The sequence below is a fragment of the Lytechinus variegatus genome, chromosome 11, assembly GCF_018143015.1.
Source record: "Lytechinus variegatus isolate NC3 chromosome 11, Lvar_3.0, whole genome shotgun sequence".
Lineage (NCBI taxonomy): Eukaryota > Metazoa > Echinodermata > Echinoidea > Temnopleuroida > Toxopneustidae > Lytechinus > Lytechinus variegatus.
This window is the reverse complement of record NC_054750.1, coordinates 27,292,021-27,310,414: the sequence shown is the minus strand read 5'-3', so window position 1 is coordinate 27,310,414 and position 18,394 is coordinate 27,292,021. Positions and strand designations below refer to the sequence as shown.

The window sequence follows — 18,394 nt, the reverse complement described above, 5'->3', positions numbered from 1 at the left end:
TAAAATCATGCATGAATCATTGAATTATAATGAAATTTATTTTGAATTGTTTTGTACAGCTATAGGAACAGAATTATGAAAATATCTGTATTTGAATATTAACCATTTAAATTTCATTTGTTTTTGTTTTTTAATCATCCAAATTTAAAATACAAGCCCCCAATCAAAAGCATTTGCGTTTATTTCTTGTTGCTTCAGCTCAAATTTCATTTTGCCTAGATATTCCCAGTTCTATTTGACTGCACAGGCCTGTGTATGCCAGCAGTTGCGACTTTAAATTTAAAGCACAATTGGATTTTCAACAAATTACAAGCTTGCATTCAAAATCTGCGTTTGCGTTTTTTTAGTAATGAAACCAAAAATCCTTGTTCAGTTCCACTCCCCTGTCTCTTTTAAGAGTATCTTTATTTTATGTTTACATGATTCAATAATTGCCACTGGCTTGTCATGTCTCATTTTTAACACCCTGAACTACATTTGCCTTTTTTTCCTTCATCTTAACTTTAAAATCTGTTCCTTTCATTTCTACATGTTTGTTGCTAAAGAAAAAAAAATGTAGATCAGTTCCTCAAACAAATGATTGTTTAATACTCATTACTGCATTTAACTATTTGCATCCCTTACACACTCACACACACATACACACACCCACATCACGATTGATTTCTCTTGCACGAAGAAGTTGTTCAGATATCAATTAATTCCACTTAAAGTTTGCTGCCCTCGCTCTGGAGTTCGTGGAGAAGGGAGAGGCTTCGATTCCACTTAACGTTAATTTACCGTTTCTCGTGATCACATAATGTAAGTTGGATGGCATGCTGTGTGTTTAATCGTAACCATTATCATTAATATGAATCTGATAGTAAATTATATATTTCAATTAAGTATCCATTCTTATGATTATTTCACAAGAATGTGGGATAAGTACTGGAAGAAACTATGCAGTAGTGCAGTTATAATTAAAGTAATATGACTTGGCACCATCGTGATCAAACAGGGCAACTAATATTTTGCTGAGCTGTAACATTTCTTCTAATTTTTCTTTTAAGGTTCCACCTTTAAAAGAGATGTCATAAATCAGTCATATTTTCATTTTGAATTATATCCATGCATTAGTTACACCAATATCTATAGATGCATTTTTGCAGAGGTACCCAAATGAATAGTTTGAAATGAGCAAGAAGTTGGAGGTACAATGTATTTATACATAGCATTTCTCAACAGTACTATAATAATGGAATAAAGCAGACTTCAACCATATATGCATACATCCTTAGAAGATCTAGCCTGTGATTAGATTTGGTTAACTTTTACTTGAAAATACAAGCCTATTCAAAGTTTATTATAACTTCAAAGCTGTCATTATCATTCACCTTTTTCCCCCACCCATAACTTATTTGGAGTGTAACCGCTCAACGTAAAGATATGTTCAAACCTCTCGAAAAGTAAGTTTCCTTCGATGCTATTTTGCATGTGTTTAATTTCCCCTTTTATTGCAGATTTTAGCGATTCCATTTGCTGCCTTTTTTAATCTTATGTTTGTGCATATTGGTTATTTTATGATTGAAATTCTAACCCATGCCCTTCCTGCTACCTTGTATGTGTTGCATATGAACTAATCCTCCATTTTAAAACCATGCATGGTTTGATGGCATTACATATTTTTGTATCGTATTTTGTTATGATATTGTACATGCAGCATGAATTTACAGAGCAAAATCAACATTTCATGTGAGATTATATATGACACTTATTCATCTTAACAACCAAAGTCTTGAATTTTGCTCAATTTTCACACAAAAACATTACCACATGATATTTATCGGATCTTTTAATGAAGATTTTCAAAGTCATACAGGTGGCCATTTCACAATTAGAAAGTTACTCACTTTGCACTTGCACATTTCACCTCACGAATCTCTGGACCAGTTTTCCTTGATTACAAAAGCCTTTCAAAATATGCATGTAGATACAATCAGATTCATCAGAGAAAAAAAAATCATTCAGATTTCAAAATAAAATTTCATAACTAGATAAGTGGGTTGAATTACATTACAAACACTTGCGCTTTCTAGACAGAACAGAATACTTTTATTTTCTGTTTTTTTCATTTCATAAATACACCACATTTGCTTGTATTTGCAAGCCTATTGGTCATTATAAAGAGATTTGGGGTTTTAGCCCCCCCCCACCCTTACTGGCAAGCCACAAAATAAAGGGGAGGTGAGGTTATAGTTCTCAATTTCAGTAAAAGGAAGGTTTTGCCGGTGCTCCCACCCATGATAGATCGTGGGTGGATCATCTGTCATATTTATCTGTGCGATTATTGACTTTTTGTTTATCTGCCGCTGTACTTTTGCATTTTGTATTCTTAGTGTTCCAGATTTAGTGAATGGATAGTTCTTTTTTTCTATCTGTGTTCTGATTTTTAGACTGTTAGAATTATTTTGTTACAGCATCAACCATTCATTTGATTTTTATTTCGGGAGGGGGAGAGAGTGGGTCATAAAGTTGTTTGTAGATGATGCATCATTTTGTGCATGACTGGAATATATTACTAGACATGGCACCCATGAAAATATCCATTGGATCATTCATCTTCAGTCATTCATTTAAATGAGGGAATGTTAAAACTATAGTTTTCCATGATTTCTGAGTTCTACATGTACAAGATCATAGATTTCTGGTTTGTTGTGAATGATTTTTCAAAAGCCTGTTGGCTCCATTTTCAGCAATCTATTCATGCGTGCACATAGTTTTAAATCAGATATTGAGTAATTTCATATTTTAAGAATAGCTTTCAGCACAGTTCAATTTTTTTTTCTTCTATCTTGACATTTTTGCTCATCTGTCTTTCACAGAAATTGCATTTATTGATTTTTTTTTCATTTTGATTTGAATTGAAAAGGTTTTACTTGGTCTTATGTGAAATCTGGAGAATCAAGGCCCCGTCTTACAAAGAGTTGCAATTGATCCAATCAATCACAACTGTGGACGGCCAGCAACGTCAACATCTATTATGCATGTTTGTTCAAACTTGTTTCTAGATATGAATGTATATCCATAAATTCATTGATTTCTTGAAAATTCACTGTGCTTCTCTTTGCAAACACAGGTCATCGTGCATATTTTTGTAGAAAAAATTATGACACTGATGGATTTCCATAGAGTTACAATTGATTGGATCGTGTTCTCTTTGTAAGAAGGGGCCCTGGATGGCTGAGTATCATATAGTAAAGTAAAAATGCAACCTACAAGTCGTAATAATGATAAAGTACCATTTTCATATCTACCTTTGATGTAAAGAGATGAAAATCAGGTCATTTATTTTGGGTCTTTCCACAAAATTGGTGTACAACTTGTGCCATTTCAGAATAAATATATACTAATTGTACTATACATTTATTGTTGTAAGCTTGGCATTTATATTAAGACCATACATTTTACTGAAAAATTTGGGCCGTTCAGACTCATTTTTTATGAAGTCATTGAGCAAAATGGTTTCTAATGCTTTCCCATGGAGACAGTGTTCATGTACACAGCATCGGGATATTTCGTTTGATCCTAAAATTCAAATTATGGAAATTACATCGACCAAAACTTGATACAACATTCACATTTCCTTGTGAAATCAGGTAGCTAAATACCACAGATTTCCTATGCATAGTTCTATAGGGTCATTCCATGCCAATTCACCCAATGAATGTGCAATTTTGCACCCGACCGTCTCAGAATTCGTTGTAATTTGGTATACATAAAATTCACCATGGCCCAAGCACAAAACAAAAAAAATTAGTCCAATCGGTCCGTCAGTTCTCGCGCTACGGCCCGCCCTTTTCTCCTTGTTTTGACAAAAATGGGCGTGACCTTCAACTTTCAATGGCCACTGCGTCGTTACGTGTTGACCAATTTTCATGAAACTGGTACCATTTGATAGGAAATTCAGAGAGGAATCCAAAACATGCATCGAATAATGTATTGGAGCAATTTATAAGGTCATGACCTTTGACCTTAACTTTGACCTTGAGTTTGACCCCCGGACAAATAATTTTTTAACTTGATTTTTGTGTATGTTAATTATTGTTATGATATTGACAAAATATGTTAAAATCAATGATGATATTTTATTTTTTCACCTTTAAAAACTCTTCCAAAGATACCATGAAATTTCACTCTAGTCCCACACACTGATATTCATGTTAGTAAAGTGTTTACCAGTTTCATGATTTCTTCCAATCTTAAGTTACAGCATGCAAACACATGAAAAGAAATTAAGCTTAATCAGTTTACAAATAAAAGATTAAACCTTTATGCTCATGAATAGGTATCTGTTGAGGCATTTTATGATTCAGCAATATATATCATATACATATATATACATGTATATATTTTGATGATAAAAGTGAAGACTTAACTACCATGAATATATATGATATATATTGCCGAACATCAAAATAAATATATATTGATGAACATCAAAATCTCATTTTTTGTCCGATTTTTCTCAAACTTTTGTTGATCTGTTTCTTTGATTTTTCTGTTTTCACACAAGCTATCTTGTTCCAATGGTTTCATTCTCCTTTAATACCCATTGTTTAAACCAAGACACATGATCATTGGGTACTGTGTTTGAATCTTTCAGAATTTCTATGACATCTCTGACATAGACCAACATTTTTTTTCTTTGTGGAATGGTTTTTCCCCAAGTTTCTCATGATTTTTTTTTCATGTTTAGCATGATCTTTCCTCATAAATTGCAAGGTAGATCTGTTTGTGTGTTGATGTATATTTGACATTGTCATGACCTTGTTGCATTTGTTGCTCAAAACAGTATTATAATGTTTATCACTTTTGGTATATATGCTATGCCTCTTGATGATGATGATTAATTGTCATTTGACCTTTTGTATGTTATTTGACCCTTTTTTATTAACACAAACTGATTGTGAAGTTTGTTTAGTCATTTTGTAAGTGGTTTAAAAATTTTTATATGAATCAAGATCTTGCTTCGTTGAATTGGAATTAAGTTGATTTCTTTATTCTCTTATTACATTCATAGATTCTTTCTGAAATTTGGTGTGTATTATATATTTTGCCACATTAATAGAGCATGCTTCAGAGACACAGATTATTGCCTAGTCTAGCAACTAGATATATGTCAAATGATGAAAATTCATTTTTAAAAAGACCATATTTTATTACCGGTATTCAAAATGAAATCCGAAATAGGAATATTTCGAAAATTCTTTTTCCCAATTGATCGTGGGCCTGGCAGCCACTCTGCAGCACGCCAGATCCATGTAGCTCTATCCCTTGAATCATTAACTGCCAGACAGGGTAGCAGCGAGTCCCATCCTTTGATCTGACACAGTTGGGACTTGAACTACCGACCTCCCGGTAGTGAGACGGTCGCTCTACCAATTGAGCCAACACACCAGGGGTGGTATTCTGAGGTCATTTTATCTTTAAAATATTTTATTTTATCTCTTAAAATGAAATCGGTATTCTGAGATGACATTTTATCTCTCAGATAAAATTTACAATTTTATCTTGCGTATAAATTTTATCTTGCATAACTTTTAATGATACGCAACAAAACAGTGCCTGCGTAGACAAAGGCATCGCGTATCTGGGTATTGCAACGCAGATGATGTGCTTGCGCCCAAGATAGTTTGAAGAAAAAAATGAAATAAACTTAAAAGAGGGTAAGGGCTATTTTATCTCTGCGACGTTGATTTCACCAATATTTCTTGGTGAATTAACCCCAAATGTTGACATGAAAATGAGGAAAAATTATATATTTATTAAGAATAACACCTTAACGTTATTCCTGTACAATAAGAAAGTATTTCATAAGACTTGTCTTTACTAATATTGTCTTTGAAGTGATGCTTGAAAAGATGCGATACAGACCTCGAAAAAAGATGAGAGCATTGTCCTTTTTGCTAAAAAGACGCGCGAGCGTATAGTGCAAGCGTATTTGAAGTCGAAAATTGACGCAATCTCACCCCTTTGCCACACCTCCTTGTGGAATGGATTTCCATTGGTTGACTGACACGAAAGAGCTATAAAAGCGCGTTTCTGATTGGATATTGATTAAAAAGTAGGTGTGTCTTACAGAGATAAAATGGAGATAAAATGGTTCTCAGAATACCAATTTGGAGAGATTTTAAGGGCATTTTATCTCACTGATTTTAACGGAGATAAAATATTTTATTTTATCTGAGATAAAATGAATCTCAGAGTACCACCCCAGTGCATTGCCATGCGTTCAAAGCAAACTTCTTTGTTCGACACGTCGTTAATCTATGTCAGCTAATGTGTGTTTCTTGGATCTTAAATCAGTATTTAACATAATTGAGGATGAAAGTTTTTTTTGTGTGTGAAATGTTCTTCAAATCCATCTCATTCGTTGCAAATTTTTTATCTTTTTTGTTTTTGTTTTCAGATGGAGGATGATGTCCCAGACAGTGGGAGTGTTGTTGCCATGGCGACTGTTGTACAAGCAGGAGCAGAATCCGACGATAATTTGGTATGTAATGCAATCATTGTTGTACTATGTCAAATTTCTTCATTCAAATGTCTCCACCAATTTGTGCTTTTTATAATACTTGCACCACTAATGGTCATCATCAAGAGAAGCATTGCGGATCAACTAGTTCCTTCTCCCTATAGGCCTCAAGCATGCACCATGTGTCAGAGTTGAAACAGCAAATTTAGAAATATTGAACTGAATAATAAATCCAAAGCAGATAGAAAAATAAGAATTAATAATTATAGATAGGATGTATAGTGCGCCAATTCCACCCTGCAGAGTGCTCAAGGTGCAATAAAAGAAAGATCAGAGAGAGAGAAGGAAGTATACATAAATTACGCAATAATAAACTTAAGAACTTGAGAAGTAAATTACTAGTAAAGAGTAGGAAGCATTGAATCTGTGAAGATAAATTGGAAAACTGGATTGTTAAAGAACAAGGTTCATAATCAGACATTGTGAAGCGCCATGGTGTAGCGGTTCAGACTCTCGCCTTGTAATCAGAGGGTCGTGTGTTTGAATCCCACTATGGCCTATAGCGTCCTTTGGAATTCTTTGGCAAGTCGTCAATCCACACTCAGGTGCTAATTGGGTACCAGTAGGAAACAACCGTCACTGTGGTTGGTTTAGCAAGTGCGCCTGACAGGCTGCTTGAAATTATATGAATCCAGTGACCGGGTAATAATAATTGTGAAGCACTTTGAGCAGTCGTAGATTGATAAAGTGCTATATAAATGCCAATTATTATAATCACTTTGAAAGATAAATATTGTGATTATAGCGTGGTGTTGGGTACACTGTGGTTGACCGATCTCTCAGGATTAATGCAGAAAAGTGACACCACAATAAGTGCGCAACTGGCACGTACGTAGTATACAAATATCTTAAAATCATCCAATGAATCAATAGTGTCACATCCTTTTTACAAAGCATTAATATGCACTTTTTCTTTATTTTGAGGATGCACAAGAAGAAATGAGAGTAGTTGATGAATCTGATAAATCAAAGTCAAATTTGTGTCACATTTTCATCTTTTCATCCTTTTTACAAAGCATAATATTACATCTGTTTATTTTTGTAGGATGCACCAGATGAGAGAAGGGAAGTTGATGGAGAGAGCGACAGTGAATCTGAAGATGAGTTTGGATATACCTGGAGTAAGTATATCAATGAATATTGTTTCATGTTTTTCACATAATTGAATGAATAAAAGCGGTAAATTAAAACTGAACAAGAGTCCCTGCACAAGATAATGAATTGTGGTAACAATTTCTCCAGCCTCTTCCGAGTACAAATATTTATTCATATTATTATTATTTTTTTTTTTAATTCTTGCTTTGGCCATTCCTGCATGTTCAACACTCTGAGAGATGAGTGGAGAAAAAATGCAATTTTCTTTTTCCGAAAGTCAGATAATTTGCAAATATGGAAGTGTGTGAATCCTAGAATGATCTGTTACAATTTCATTAAATTTCATCACATTATTTCCTTTGATTATCCAAACTTAACGGTCAAGTCCACCTCAGAAAAATGTTCATTTGAATCAATAGAGAAAAATCAGACAAGCACAATGCTGAAAATTTCATCAAAATCGGATTTAAAATAAGAAAGTTATGACATTTCAAAGTTTCGCTTATTTTCAACAAAATAGTTATATGAACGAGCCAGTTACATCCAAATGAGAGAGTCGATGATGTCACTCACTCACTATTTTGTTTTTTATTGTTTGAATTATACAATATTTCAATTTTTACGAATTTGACGATTAGGACCTCCTTGCCTGAAGCATAAGATGTTGAAATAATGGAATTCCACGTGTTCAGGGAGGAATGAAACTTCATTTCACATGACATTGACGAGAAAATAAAAATATTTCATATTTCATATAATAAAATACAAAAGAAATAGTGAGTGAGTGATGTCATCAACTCTCTCATTTGGATGTAACTGGCTCGTTCATATAACTATTTTGTTGAAAATAAAGCGAAACTTTAAAATGCCATAACTTTCTTATTTTACATCCGATTTTGATGAAATTTTCAGTGTTATGCTTGTTGAATTTTTCTCCAAATCAAGTTTTTGTTGAGGTGGACTTGTCCTTTAATGAATTCTGTCACACATTTTTGTCTTTGCCAGAGAAACTTAGCCAGCGATATAATGATTTAGATGGAGAGTTGCATGTGATTGAACTAAACAAAGGAGATCGAGGATTGGGCCTCAGGTAAAGAATATATTCCTTTTAATGGTTTTTGAGTTATAATTTGATTGTGTAGAGTGAGAATTTATATTATCCTTAATCATAAATCTGTATTTTCTTTTGTTGTAGAATGTAATTTTTATTTATATTTGGTTCTCATATATATGTAAAAGAATGTGTAATATTCTGCCTGATCATTACACATTTTTTTTTCAAAACCATATAACACAAAGCTATACAACTTTGTTTCACAAGAAGGGAACTTTAAGGTAGTTTATTCATTAAAGAAATAAATAATTTTATCTGTTTTTATCGATTTATTTTCTTGTTTATGTTGCAGTCTTGCTGGGAATAAGGACAGGAGTAAGACGAGTGTGTTTGTAGTGGGTGTTAACCCTTCAGGCGCTGCTGGGAATGATGGAAGGATACTTATTGGAGATGAGGTGTTAGAGGTAAGCGGGTAGAGGTAGAAGTGGTGGTGTTGTTGGTAGTTGTGGTAATGGTGGTCGTGATGATGATGGTGGTGGTGGTAGTTGTGGCAGTGTTGATGGGTTGGTGGTGATTGTAGTATTAGTAGTAGTAGCAATTGTGTCAGAGGTGATAGTGGTATTGGTATGAGTTGTGATGGTAGTGAAGGTGGTGGTGGGGTTGGTGGTGACGGCGGTAACAGTGCTGATGGTGTTGATAGGGGTGGTGATGGTGGTAGTGGTGGTATCGGTGATGATGATGATAATGGTAATGATGGTGGTGGTGATGATGATGAAGATGATGATGATGATGATGATGAAGATGATGATGATGATGATGATGATGATGATGATGATAATGATGATGATGATGACAACGATGATTATAAAATAACACCATCATCTCTTTCTCTATCTTATTCATCTTAGATCAACGGTATCAAGGTATATGGTCACTCCCATCAGAATGCATCTAGTATCATCGGTGGTCTTGCTCCTGGTATGGTCAAGGTGGTCATCGTCAGGAATTCAGAGTCCCTGAATCAGCTCGCTGTACCACCGGTCATCTACCCCAATCAGGTACTAAATATTCTTTTGATATCATGTCTGCTGCGAGAAATACTTGATTTCTAAAGCTATTCCATCATTCCAAGTAATTCTTAAAGTATGAAAGGCAATTTACCTACTAACATTTGGAGAGACTCGCTCTGTCTATACACTTAAAGGAGAAGTTCACCCTGACAAAAAGTTTATTGTAAAAATAGCAGAAAAAATAATAAAAAATATTGCCGAAGGTTTGAGAAAAATTCATCAAATAATTAAAAAGTTATTAGAATTTCAATTATTTGATTTGTGATGTCATATGCGAGCAGCATTCCTACATAGCGAATGGTAAAAAATCAATAAAATGTCATTTTCTCAGAAAATTGAAAATGGTTTTCACTGTACCTTATGTGTATCAATAGACAAATTTCACACCTGATCATGAATAGAAAACAAAATTAAGTCATCAGGAACCATACAAAATTTGAAATTCATGCATTTTATATTACATAGCACATGGGACAGCTGCTCGTTTATGACGTCACAAATCCAAAACTTTAAACTCTAATAACTTTCTTACTCTTTAACAGATTTTCCTCAAACCTTCACCACTATTTATTCTGCTATTTTTACAACAAAGTTTTCTTCAGGGTGAACTTCCCCTTTAAGCATCCTGTTCAGTTATTTGAGGGTTTTTGAAACATTTTCCTCAAACATATTCACATAATGCTGGTATAGATATATGCAATAATATTTTTATCCTTCTACCGACTATAAGTGGTTGTTGGATACATTGGATTACAGGTTCATCCACCCTTTTTTATCCTGATAACATAGAATTGGCCAGTGGATTAAAAACTTTCCTTATGTAGAGTAAATGAGAACAACGATCCAAGCCTTGTAACATAAAGGTTTGTAATGCATTGCGAATATGAAAGAACCACTCTGATTGGTCCCTGGTCGGTTGTTTGAGCAAAGTGTTCATGCAACAACGATCTTGATTGGCCTTTGGCATTTAGTGATTGATTACAAACCTTTATGTTACAGAGCTCTCATTACCATTGGAGTCACGATGTCAACAGTTATAATTTAATCTATGATCATTACTACAAACGGGATTTACCATTCAGGTATTATATTTTAATTCAACAGACTTCTATGCCAACCATCCTAAAGAAACAAGAGGCTGTCGATCAGGCCGATAGCGGCGCGGCACCTGTCCATTCCGTTCCAGAGCCAGACCCAGTGAAACCGACCCCTACGCCGGAAGATTACCCCAACGTGAAGCACATCACTCTCCAGAAAGGACCCAGAGGCCTGGGCTTTGCTATCTTTGAGAATCAGGATGAGAAGGGTCTCTCCGGTATCTTTGTGAAGGATGTCACCATGGGTGGACCAGCTGCGATGGTGAGTTGGTGTTAGGTTTCCATGGTGATGGATGATGGTGACTGGATGTTTAATTTCTATGGTGATTGATGATGGTGACTGGATGTTTGTTTTCTATGGTAATTGATGATGATTGGCTGTTGGGTTTCCATGGCGATTGATGATGTTGAGTAGGTGTTGAGTCTTCATGGTGAATGTTAGGTTTCCATGTTAATTGATAATGGTCAGTGGAGGTTGAATTTTTATAGCCCCCAAACGAATTCTCAAAAGAGGTTTTAATTGTACCATAGTACAAAGCTATGGACTCTTCAGATTTTGTGATCATGTTTGTTTCATCATAGACACCAAGGAAAGTTCAGTTATGAATGCACGCTTTTGGCAAAGGGCACCAAGTTTATGCTTGAATGCTTCCCCCCCCCCACCTTCCCTCCTGTTTCTCAGTTGAATATAACAGCTTTGTAGTCATGATTAAAAGCATGTCTTCCACAGTTTTTGTGATACTATTGATTTGTGATTGCAACAATAGTCAAAATGTACGGTGATAATGGTGAAAAGAAACGTTATGGAATGTAAAGTGATGTTGACAAACCCTATCTAAGACCCATTCTATCTTCCACCCCAACAGGAGGGCAATCTGAAGGTGGGCGATCAGATTCTCGCCGTCAACGACAAATCGGTCATCGGCCTCTCCAAGCTCAGCGCCATCAGCGTCCTGAAAGACACCAGGGGATCCGTCGCCCTCACAGTCAGCGCTGCTAAACCCGTTTCGTCCCCGCAGTCCCCTCAGAAGAACCTCTTCCCTACGCTAGACCTGGGTGGTGGGGTCGAAGGGGGTGTGTCCATCTCTGCCACTGCCCAACCAGATGTGTTCGCGGGGGCGCCGATTAGAAGCCAGATTGGACATGCCAGTAAGTCGCAATATATATTTTGCAGCCTTCCATTACTTCTAATTTCATCGAATAACCAATTAATATTATTTAACTCATTCAAATTTATGGTGCAGGATTATATACATATATATTTTTGTGCATTGCATGGTGCAGAAACCCCCCTCTTGTAATGGAAAAATTCATGGAGCTGAGGATGTTCTTGTTATGATGCAACATATTTATTTGTTGGATGGGTATTGATCTTGTTTAACATGATGGTGAATATTAATGACCATGCTATACTGATATGTATGGGATATATGCATGGTTTTATTATATAACTATATATTTATATTTCAAATAACTACAATTAACTACAAATAAAAGAATGCGGCCCTTACCCTAGCATTTTCACTGTGTTTAATGCTTTTCTTTATAATTCAAGGAGTTTAATCTATTAGATTGTATATAAATTATGCTTTGGAGCAGGATTTCAAACGTTTCTGTGCCATGGTCATTGTATAGTTTATTTACAAGTTTTTTAATTGTTGTTATTTGATAAGCCTCTGCATATAACTTGGATATTGCTGGCTCATTTTATATTGACTGCTTCCAAAAATGTCATTGCTTGGACCCTTGGTCCAGATATGCCTTTGTTGTACTTTTGCATTGAACTGAAGTTACTGGTGAAAATTTATGCAAAATTCTGGCGCAAATACACATGTACACATCCGGAAAGTTTGCATAAAATTCAAACTGTAAACGGATTGCATCCCTGGCTTTTTAGTTCATTAATCCATTATCGTAATGGTGCAATAGAATACCTCATATGGTCCAATGGAAAGAAAGATCGTTTTGGGCCCTAATTCATTAAGTATTTCTAGGGTTTTTAAGCACAATAAAATCAACATTTTGTGGAAAAACAAATACATGTAGGTTATGGTAGCAGATTCATTGGGGTTGCATGCTTAAACAACCCTGGAAATCTCCTTTGCAAACTCTAACCAATCATATTTACTTCACCAACCCATTTGGTATGCATGTAAAATAATCTCGATATATAATTTTTCATTGGTGGTTGCTTTCTATTAAACCTTGCATGTCTTTATCCTTCTCATGAAGACTTCTTTCCAGCTCTTGATAATGATGAAGAGCCCAACTCATTTAGTGCCTCTACTACTATTAACTACCAACATTCTACCAACTCGGACAGTAAGTAGTGGGACCATATATACAGTATTATTTATATTTCTATCTTAATACTTGATTTCATTCTTTTTTCTAATTTCTTAGATATTTTTTTTTATCTGCTGTGATTTTGAAAGTTACATTTACTATCATGCACATTATTATTAATTCATTAGTTTGTTCATCAAGGTAGCCTGCCTTTACTAACTTGGCCACAGTTTTTTCTTAATTTTCATTTTATAATATAAAGCACCTGTGTGACATGCCACCCCATTACCAACAATGAGTCTCCCAAAATGAATCATGGGAATTTTGAGCTTGAAATGGCACATCCTTTGCTTTAAAACGATATACAGTGCATCCCAGAAAAAAAAAAAGAAACCGGGATTCCCATGTCTCTTTAAAGGACAAGTCCACCCCAACAAAAACTTGATTTCAATAAAAAGAGAAAAATTCACCAAGCATAACACTGAAAATTTCATCAAAATCTGATGTAAAATAAGAAAGTTATGACATTTTAAAGTTTCGCCTCATTTCACAAAACAGTTATATGCACATCTCGGTCGGTGTGCAAATGAGGGAAATGATGACATCACTCACTCACTATTTCTTTTTTATTTTATTACATAAAATATGAAATATTTTGATTTTCTCATCATTGTCATGTGAAATGATGTTTCATTCCTCCCTGAACATGTGGAATTCCATTATCTTAACATTTTGTGCTTCAGGCAATGAGGTCCTAATCATCAAATTCATAAAAATTGAAATATTGTATAATTCAAACAATAAAAAACAAAAGAAATAGTGAGTGATGTCATCGACTCTTTCTTTTGGATGTAACTGGCTCGTTCATATAACTATTTTGTTGAAAATAAGCGAAACTTTGAAATGTCATAACTTTCCTATTTTACATCCGATTTTGATAAAATTTTCAGCATTGTGCTTGTCTGATTTTTCTTTATTTATAATTGAAATCAACATTTTTCTGAGGTGGACTTGACCTTTAATTCAGAGGAAATGAATTATGATTTTTCATTTACATAATCATAAAATTCAATTATTCTGTATTTTGATACCTAATATGAGATGAACACGTCATGCATTAATGAGCAAGATGGGTTTGAAATTTTAATTTAAAAAACCAAGTTGTGCAGAAAAATTGGACAAGATTGATTTGTGATACAACAATCTTGCACATTCTACAATTGGCTCATGAGAATTTCTTATGTTAAGTTTCTCTCACTGATCATTGAAATGAGAGTGGATTCAGATTCACGTGTAAGTTTCTTCGCAAATCGTTTCTGATATGCCTCAATATTTGTTGTTTGTAATCTGCCGTGCATGAACGATTTTCTCAGCTTGTTGGTTTCAAATGAGAGATGAGATTCCAAGCTTGCCATGAGTATCAAGTTTAGAGTAAAAACATTTAATAATTGTGAATTTTATCTCTGAAAAGGGGTTTCCTTTTTTGTGGGATGCACTGTATAACTTGTTGAAATGGATCAACAATAACTCACAACTATTTGATTGAATGTAGAAGATAGTGAAAGCTTCAAAGTAAAAGGAGAAAATGCTCGAGATATGCACACTGTGCAATCTTGGTGAAAATTCCACCCAGTCCAGAAAAAATGTGACGTCAAGAAAAACCTTTTTATCTCATCTTTTATCTAACTTTAATTTTTTTGTCTCACCTGCGAAGCAAAGTGAGACTATAGGCGCCGCTTTTCCGACGGCGGCGGCGGCGTCAACATCAAATCTTAACCTGAGGTTAAGTTTTTGAAATGTCATCATAACTTAGAAAATATATGGACCTAGTTCATGAAACTTGGACATAAGGTTAATCAAGTATCAATGAACATCCTGCATGAGTTTCACGTCACATGACCAAGGTCAAAGGTCATTTAGGGTCAATGAACTTTGGACGAATTGGGGATATCTGTTGAATTCCCATCATAACTTTGAAAGTTTATGGATCTGATTCATGAAACTTGGACATAATAGTAATCAAGCATCACTGAACATTTTGTGCAAGTTTCAGGTCACATGATCAAGGTCAAAGGTCATTTAGGGTCAATGAACTTTGGCCGAATTGGGGATATCTGTTGAATTCCCATCATAACTTTGAAAGTTTATGGATCTGATTCATGAAACTTGGACATAATAGTAATCAAGCATCACTGAACATTTTGTGCAAGTTTCAGGTCTCATGATTAAGGTCAAAGGTCATTTAGGGTCAATGAACTTTGGCCGAATCGGGGGTATCTGTTGAATTACCATCATAACTTTGAAAGTTTATTGGTCTAGTTCGTTAAACTTGGACATTAGAGTAACCAAGTATCACTGAACATCCTGTGCGTGTTTCAGGTCACATGTCCAAGGTCAAAGGTCAATGAACTTTAGCTGAATTGGGTGTATCTGTTGAATTACCATCATAACTTTGAAAGTTTATTGATCTGATTCATGAAACTTGTACATAAGAGTAATCAAGTATCACTGAACATCCTGTTCCAGTTTCAGGTCACATGATCAAGGTCAAAGGTCATGTATGGTCAATGAACTTTGGCCATGTTGGGGTTTTTTGTTGAATAACCATCATATCTCTGTAAGTTTATTGGTCTAGTTCATAAAAAGAGGACATAAGAGTAACCATGTATCACTGAACATCTTGTGCGAGTTAGAGTAGTATGCAAAGTCAGCACTGCTGCTATATTGAACCGCGTGATGCAGGTGAGACGGCCAGAGGCATTCCACTTGTTTTACATATAAAGAGGAAGAATTATTCTTTCAGATTAGCTAATATCATAGCTTGGTGAAAATTCCACTGAGTCCAGAAAAAAAGTGGCATCAAGTAAACCTTGTATCTTATCTTGTATCTAACGTCAATTCTTTTAAAGTATGAAGAGGAAGAATTGTTCATTCAGATCAGCCAATTCTATAAATTTACTTCTTGAAGACCAAATTACTATCTGGGCTATTTACAGAGAACCTTACCAGGCGACTTATTGTTGGTTTTGCTAGGTCACGTATGAATGGGTTTCATTATATATCAACTAATATCTAATGCATGTTTCTTTTAACATGAAGCATTCTTCCCTCCCTTGGATGACCTAGAGGTAACAGAGTTATCATCACCTAATTCAAGCTTTGATTCTACTAACAATCTTAACAGTAAGTTTGTAAAATAGATCTGCATTCTAACAATACTAATAATGGATGTTACATACATGTGTTATCAGCATTCTTCTAGACCAAGTGTATCAGAAAAAGCGGAAGAGTGGACTTTGTTTACTTTGACGTGCGTATGCATCAATATTTGACTGATATGCATCATCGTATGTAGAAAATGGATGATACCAAGATCATTGAATTAGGTGAAGTCATTTTTATTTTTTGTCAATTTTTTGAAATTCTGTTATTTTCAACTTTTTAATTTTTCTCAAGGGGGGTGTTATATTGATCCAAGTCAACATGAAACTGCTCATTGTTAAATAGCGGAAGCTGTGACATGTAAATGCTTTTTGTCAATGTTCACTGTTTCATGTATGTCACAGCTTTCCCCAAAACATCACACAGGTCATGAAAACGAGTTTGGAATAAATTCTGTCACAAAAACAGATGAAATATAAAAAATGCAAAATGATTTAAAATTCACTGAATTCAGTGATCTTGGTATCATTCTTTTTGGCAAAAGATGCTGGAACAGATGATTTTTTTTATTAAATGAAAAAGAAAAATAAGGGCAAGGTACTCAATTCCACTGGTCTTCTTTTTCTAGTACAGCCAATATAGAGAGCTAATCTAGTCTAGACCATAGACGTATGCATGGCTCTGTGGTCTCAGCAGAGAAGGTCTGACATATGAGACTAACTAGTGATCTTTTTTAGGGGACATTACAAGAAACTTACAATTGATTGTAATTCAAGTTTAGAACTAAAAATCATTCATAAATCTTGGAATGAATTTCACATGTAGTGCCCGTCTAATTGTTGCAATTTTAGAAAATTAAAGTTCATTTGATTGAGTTGAACTTTACCTATCGTTTGCAAATTGAAATTGATTGTAAAGATTCTTGCCACATCTCATTACAGTGCTCTATACAATACAAAAATCATAATTGATTTGCAATGTCTGTGCAATCAGTTCCATATTATACAAATAATGCACGTAAGCACTGGCATGCAGGGCCAAATAATGAACAATGTCCGAGAAGAGCAATGGATATACCGCACCGAGGTCCACAGGACCGAGTGCGGTATATCTATTTGGCGAGTCGAGCACAGAGTTCATTATTTAGGTCCTCTATGCACAAGAATGCTTGCATTGTTTGTTTTATACAAGCGCCTGTTGCACCCACAAATGTAATAACGCCCACAAATGTAATAACACTTTACCCACAAATGTAATAACGCCCACAAATGTAATAACACTTTACCCACAAATGTAATAATTTTTGATCGCCCACAAATGTAATAATGACTTTACCCACAAATGTAATAAATTTTAAGGGATTTTTGGCGAATCCGTTCTAAACTAAAATCCTATAGTAATCATATAGCACAAAAGTGCAAAGTCTTTTTTTCAGACCGGGTTAATAAAACATCAAAGTACAAGTCCAAAGTCTTTTTTCCAGACCCGGTTGTTTCAAAAATTATAATATAAATCCAAAGTCTTTTTTCCAGACCCGGTTGTTTAAAAAATTGTGATATAAATCCAAAGTCTTTTTTCCAGACCCGGTTGTTTCAAAAATTATAATATAAATCCCAAGTCTTTTTTCCAGACCCGGTTGTTAAAAAAAATATAATAAAAGTCCAAAGTCTTTTTTTCCAGACCCGGTTGTTTAAAAAATTGTGATATAAATCCAAAGTCTTTTTTCCAGACCCGGTTGTTTCAAAAATTATAATATAAATCCAAAGTCTTTTTTCCAGACCCGGTTGTTTCAAAAATTATAATATAAACCCAAAGTCTTTTTTCCAGACCCGGTTGTTTCAAGAATTTTAATAAGTGCAAAGTCTTTTTCCTGACCCAGTTATTTCAAAATTTATAATATAAGTCCAAACTAAGATACGATAATGATATTCCTGTGGAAAAAAATGGGAATCGAGCTTAGTCTTTTCTCCAGACCCAGATAATTAAAACTGGTGGAATAAATGTCTTTGTTGTTGTTTTAACTTATACGGTGTATATTGTGAATATATGCACTAAGAGT

General features: G+C 34.6%; 1 protein-coding gene across 5 annotated transcripts in view; it reads left to right on the top strand.

Annotated features, from left to right (window-relative positions):
* Positions 1–18,394, top strand: part of LOC121423643 (multiple PDZ domain protein-like) — a 93,062-nt gene that overhangs the window by 51,949 nt on the left and 22,719 nt on the right. For 3 of the 5 annotated variants that reach the window (XM_041619054.1, XM_041619058.1, XM_041619055.1), the window contains 9 exons: positions 6,449–6,532; positions 7,617–7,692; positions 8,672–8,756; positions 9,073–9,184; positions 9,629–9,778; positions 10,895–11,149; positions 11,754–12,036; positions 13,120–13,209; positions 16,273–16,356. In XM_041619054.1, coding sequence (XP_041474988.1) covers positions 6,449–6,532; positions 7,617–7,692; positions 8,672–8,756; positions 9,073–9,184; positions 9,629–9,778; positions 10,895–11,149; positions 11,754–12,036; positions 13,120–13,209; positions 16,273–16,356 — 1,219 coding nt within the window. The remainder of the gene's footprint in view (positions 1–6,448; positions 6,533–7,616; positions 7,693–8,671; positions 8,757–9,072; positions 9,185–9,628; positions 9,779–10,894; positions 11,150–11,753; positions 12,037–13,119; positions 13,210–16,272; positions 16,357–18,394) is intronic. The other 2 variants (XM_041619056.1, XM_041619057.1) reach the window with 2 other exon arrangements.